Genomic DNA, 4,918 nt, shown 5'->3' with positions numbered 1-4,918 from the left:
CTAATCGATGTTTCTAACTCTTTATACCTCTCTCTACCTCTCTGGAAAAAATCAATAAAATATATTAAAAAAAAAAAAAAGAAAAGAACCAGGAGTCCTTGAAGAGTCAAGGGAGAGTGAATGTGGCAGACCCTCATGCAGGGGTCCTCAAACTACGGCCCGCGGGCCACATGCAAATACAAATATTGTATTTGTTCCCGTTTTGTTTTTTTACTTCAAAATAATGTATGTGCAGTGTGCATAGGAATTTGTTCATAGTTTTTTTTTAAACTATAGTCAGGCCCTCCAACGGTCTGAGGGACAGTGAACTGGCCCCCTGTTTAAAAAGTTTGAGGACCCCTGCCCTCATGGATCGTATCTTACTCTGGGCAGGGCCAGGTGGCTGAGCTGGCTTGATCTCAGGCAGAGCTGGGCGCTTAGCATCAGTGAGAAAGTTGTTAAAAAATGCTACCTCCTTCTTCACTTCCTCAATTTTCTCCGAATGCTTATTGAAGATATGTTTGCGTACAAACTCAGGTCCCTGGATGCAGAGGAAAGAGTCACAACTGAACAAGCAGTTCCCTAACTCCCCAGACCCCACAATAATCACCCTTCCCTCCCACCTATCCCATAACTAATATCCCAGACCTTGAATTTCTTGCCACTGAGAGGGCACAGCCACTTATCCTTGCCCAGTTCCTGGGTGTTAGAGGTGACAAACTTTTCCACTTCCTGCTCAGGGTCTTTGCGACCCATCTTCTGGGCCTCTTCCTCTGAAAGAGATTCCCGCACACTCAGCAGTGGAGCCAGCTTCTCCTCAAACGTCTTCTGCCACTCTAGAACTGTGGTTTGGGAACAAAGGCAGACAGCAGGTTGAAAAGGAAGCCAGAGCAAGGAATAAGCAAGGAGGGGATTAGAGGAGAAGGTGACAGAGCAGAACTAAAACCAGCTAGGGAGAAAGGGGCACTAGAGGAGACTCAGGTGGGGAGCTCACCTTCTCCATGACTGATGCGGTTGGGTGGCATGGGTCCCCGAACATGGATAATGCCACAACGGTTGGGCATTTCATCTTCATTGGGGTACTCGCATGTGTTATAATAATCCAGGGAATGCACAATGCGCAAATAGAGGAGTAGTTTGTCCAAAACCTAAGGGAAATGAAAAGCCATGAGTTCACCACACTAGCCCTGTATCACCCCAAGTCAGGTTCTCATCCCACTCTGCTCTCACTGGCACCTTGATCAGCTTCTCATCTCGTTCCACGTTGATCTCCGCTGGGTTTCCTTCCTTAGGAGGCTCCTCAGGTGGGGCCCCGCCACTACTCCCCAGCAGCTCTTCCTCCTCAGCACTCACTTCCTCAATCAGGTAGTCAGTGATATTCTTCAAGATTGGGTTCTGAGAGGGGAGGCTCTAGTTGGGAGGGAGAAGAAAAGCAAGTGAGGCAGAGAAAGCCCCTTAGGGTAGGTAGCCTAGGAAACTAATTTGAAAGGCAAGGTGAGGCTGAAAGAATTCAAGGCTCACTTGGCCTGTTACCGCTGCCTCAGGATTTGTCTTCATGTTTGTATTTATTCTACACATTAGCCCACAAATAATCACTAACACCAATCTGTTCTCCTGGAAGACCAGAGATGCCCACAGATGAGGGGGTATTGGCTGCTTTTGAAAAAGTTCTATGGAGAGTCACTGACTGTTGGCAGAGGAGGTGTCCCCGGCTCAGAGGCCCAGAGCTGGGTCCTGTCGTCCAACGTATGGATCAGCTTGGCTGCCAGCTTGATGTCATTGCGCACTATCTGCTTGTGTTGAGTAATGCCATTGATATTGCGGACGCGACGGGTCAGGTCTCTGTTCACACCAGGACTGAGCTCACACTCCCGGAGCTGGGAAGAACAGAAAGCTTACCAACACTTGCCCAAGAAGCAGCAACTCAAAAGACTGGCCCTATTGAGAGCACCAGTGATTAGACTATGTGTTCCCTGAGGACAGGGATCAGGTGTGTTAACCAAAACAGTCCCAGAGCCTAGCCCAGAGACAACAGTACAGAATTAATGTAAGCAGACTAAACAGATGAAATAGGGGACAGAATGAAAGAATAGGAGGCAGAATGAAAGAAGCCATCAATGAACAAAGCACTTGGAGGTGTGCATAGAGAGCCGCACTTCTTCCTCAAAACAGTCCTGCTCCCAGTACTCACTCGGATATTCTGCAGATTCCAACAGATCTCTTTGATGTTAACACTGCGATCAAATGTCACCCAGCCACGACGGAAAAACCTAAACAAGAACAAAGATGTCAACATAATCCTGGGGTGAAGGTGATGTTGGCTATTAACTCCCCCTGCACCTTTTCTCCAAGGTATCCAGGGTCACACTTCTCTCCATCCCTCACCTCCTCTCAGGCTGGGGCTCCGATAATGCCACACGCATAAAGCCTGGATATCTTTTACAAAGCTGGAAAAGCAGAGGAACAGAAACCCCATTAGTAATTTAAGGATTCACATCTTCCTTCAATCCCCCCATCCTCAGGACCCTAGGGAACTGCCTTTAGTCTTTACTCGGACAAGGAAAAAAACAACAAGGGCTTCAGAGTAACAGCATTTAAAAGCAAATGGTGCAACCAGGACCAGCCCTGGAAAGGCATGGGCCCTGGAAAGACATGGGCCCATAAGGAGCCTCCCTGTTACAGAAGTAGGGATGTATGTCAGAAGCAGTGTCAGATTATCTTCTCCCCACCTAGTGTACCGCCCCCAGCTCCCAAATTCTTCCTCCACCTGACCTTGGGCAAAACATGGAGCCTGGGTCTTGTCCCTGCCCCCAATGCCATTTTCCCCACTCACAGAAATGATCTCAGCCCGGGAAATGTTAGGTGCGATATTGCGCATAAAGAGAGAGCAAGTCTTATGCAGAGGCCGGGGTTTACATTCCAGCCCAGGAGCATCCTTGGGCTTCTCCCTTTCTTCTTCCTTGGGCTTCTCCTTTTCCTTGAGTGCTTCTTCTATGCAGGAAATGGCGGGAGTTGATTAGTTTTTATTATTGATTTTGGAGGAGATAGAAAAGCTGTCAAACTCCCATCCCACCTCCCCCACGCCCTTCTCTCCCAAAAAGCCACCCTCCCATCAATTTCACCGTCTCACCTCCCCCACCATTCATAGAAAGAGAATGGACTAGGAGGAAATAAAACCTACCGGCCTCCTCCTTCTCCTCCTCAGCTTGGCCACTCTCTGACTCTGACTCTGACTCCGACACACTGCCTTCGTCAAAGCTGTCATCACCACTGTGCTTCCTATTCCGCTTCTTGCTACCCTGTGGGAGCCACAGCAAGAGGGGATGAGCCAGACTACCAGGACCCCAGTCCAGACACTGACCACATGCAAGAGATCCTCTACCTTTTTGGCTTCTTTTTCAGAGTCTTCTTTCTTCTCTTCCTTGTCCCCATCACCCTCAGATTTCTTAGTTTTGTCATCACTAGAACTGCCATTTTCAACCTACAGGTAGAGACAGTCATGAGAATGCCCATTTCCCCAACAACCTTTATCAGAGGACCCCTCCCACCCTCAACAACTGAGCCCAGAAGTTCACCTGTCCCCCACCCAATACACAGCCCTCTAGCTCTAGCTCCCAGCACAACCGAAACAGTTCCGTTCCCCTGGCACCGTTCCACAGGCAGCACCCAGAGACCCCAGCACTCAGACCTGTTTGCCATCTTCTTTCTTGTCTTCCTTCTCATTGGCCTTCCGCTCTCCATCCACCAGGCCTGGTCCAGCCCGCCCTTCCTCTTTCTTGCTGGGCTCCCCAGGCTTTCCTGCCTGCTCCTCCTCCTCCTCCTGCTCCAGGATGCGTAGATCATTCTCTGTACCTCCTTCCATCTTAATCACAGCTACCAACAAAGGGAACAGAAGTCACAATCCAATGGTACTAGCTTTCATCCTCTGGCTTTCTGTCAACCTGCTTCTATTTCCCAACCAAGACCTTGGTCACCAGACATCCACTGCCCAAACCAATCCACACACCTGCATCCAGCATCTTGACAATGGCATCAGCTTTGTCTATGTCCAGGAGAAGATTATCAAACCAGCCACTCTCCATGAGGGACAGGAATACCCTCAGTCGGTTTTGCAGGGCCCCTCGGGCCTCCTGCCGACGCTTCCCCACCTCATCTGGGTGGTACTTAGACCGAAACCTATGAAGGAAGTGGGGAGGGAAGAGACAAAATAGTCACTGGAGGCCAGGGCCAGGACCTGGGGAGGGGCCCACGAAAATCAGAACTTTGCCCCCATCCTCTCACACCCATAAAGATCATAAAAGCAGAGACTGGGGAGAGGGGTATAATAAAAACACCCAATATCCCCAAAGAAACCAAAGGTTATTTTCTGAGAAGATTTGGGGGAGAGCCAGAAACTAAGAGCTCTAGATTTGGGAAGAGTAATGATTATAGGGGGGCCGGGGTTAAAGAGGCAGATCAATTGCCTTAAATATCTGGGAGACACTAACTTAAAAAGTGTAGTTTCCCAAAGCTTCTGAGAGGAAGGCTAAGGAAATAATAGGCCCCAAAGAACCTCCCTCTCCTTGCCAACCCCAAACTAGAGTCATTAAAAGGACTGCTCCCACCAACTCCCTTCATCCCTAGGTGGAAAACAGGGGGAAACCTGAAATTTACCAAATAGGAAAAGCCAAAAAAGGCAGGATACCTTCATTATTCCCCCCTTGGGAAGATAAGCAGATGGTGAAGGTACAGGGAAAGACCAAAGGGAAAAACTGAAGTGCCCTTTTAACCTCAGGTACTGCCCACAGGGAGAGCGAGAAAAGAAGGGTAGAGGGTTAGGATAGAGCATGAATACATGTAAAATAGGACTTTGGGGTAAAAAAACAAGAAATGAAGTATGAGAAAAAGGAGAAAGTATAAGAAAGTCCCAGATATCAAAAACAAAAGGAAAAACGGAAGA

At 48.6% G+C, this 4,918-nt stretch overlaps 1 protein-coding gene across 9 annotated transcripts in view; it reads right to left on the bottom strand.

The window, feature by feature from the left end:
- SRRT (serrate, RNA effector molecule) overlaps positions 1-4,918 on the bottom strand; it is a 13,183-nt gene that overhangs the window by 968 nt on the left and 7,297 nt on the right. For 6 of the 9 annotated variants that reach the window (XM_015564563.1, XM_015564560.1, XM_006764697.2 and 3 more), the window contains exons 6-17: positions 3,986-4,155; positions 3,668-3,852; positions 3,362-3,460; positions 3,161-3,278; positions 2,813-2,970; positions 2,365-2,426; positions 2,171-2,249; positions 1,668-1,856; positions 1,216-1,389; positions 974-1,127; positions 628-821; positions 364-520 (exon numbers count right to left, since the gene is read on the bottom strand). In XM_015564563.1, the coding sequence (XP_015420049.1) occupies positions 364-520; positions 628-821; positions 974-1,127; positions 1,216-1,389; positions 1,668-1,856; positions 2,171-2,249; positions 2,365-2,426; positions 2,813-2,970; positions 3,161-3,278; positions 3,362-3,460; positions 3,668-3,852; positions 3,986-4,155 (1,739 nt within the window). Of the gene's footprint in view, positions 1-89; positions 133-344; positions 521-627; positions 822-973; positions 1,128-1,215; positions 1,390-1,667; positions 1,857-2,170; positions 2,250-2,364; positions 2,427-2,812; positions 2,971-3,160; positions 3,279-3,361; positions 3,461-3,667; positions 3,853-3,985; positions 4,156-4,918 lie in introns of all 9 variants that reach the window. The other 3 variants (XM_006764700.2, XM_006764702.2, XM_006764703.2) reach the window with 2 other exon arrangements.

Source organism: Myotis davidii, unplaced genomic scaffold, assembly GCF_000327345.1.
Source record: "Myotis davidii unplaced genomic scaffold, ASM32734v1 scaffold901, whole genome shotgun sequence".
In the NCBI taxonomy this organism is placed as follows: domain Eukaryota; kingdom Metazoa; phylum Chordata; class Mammalia; order Chiroptera; family Vespertilionidae; genus Myotis; species Myotis davidii.
This window is presented reverse-complemented; position numbering and strand designations above follow the sequence as displayed.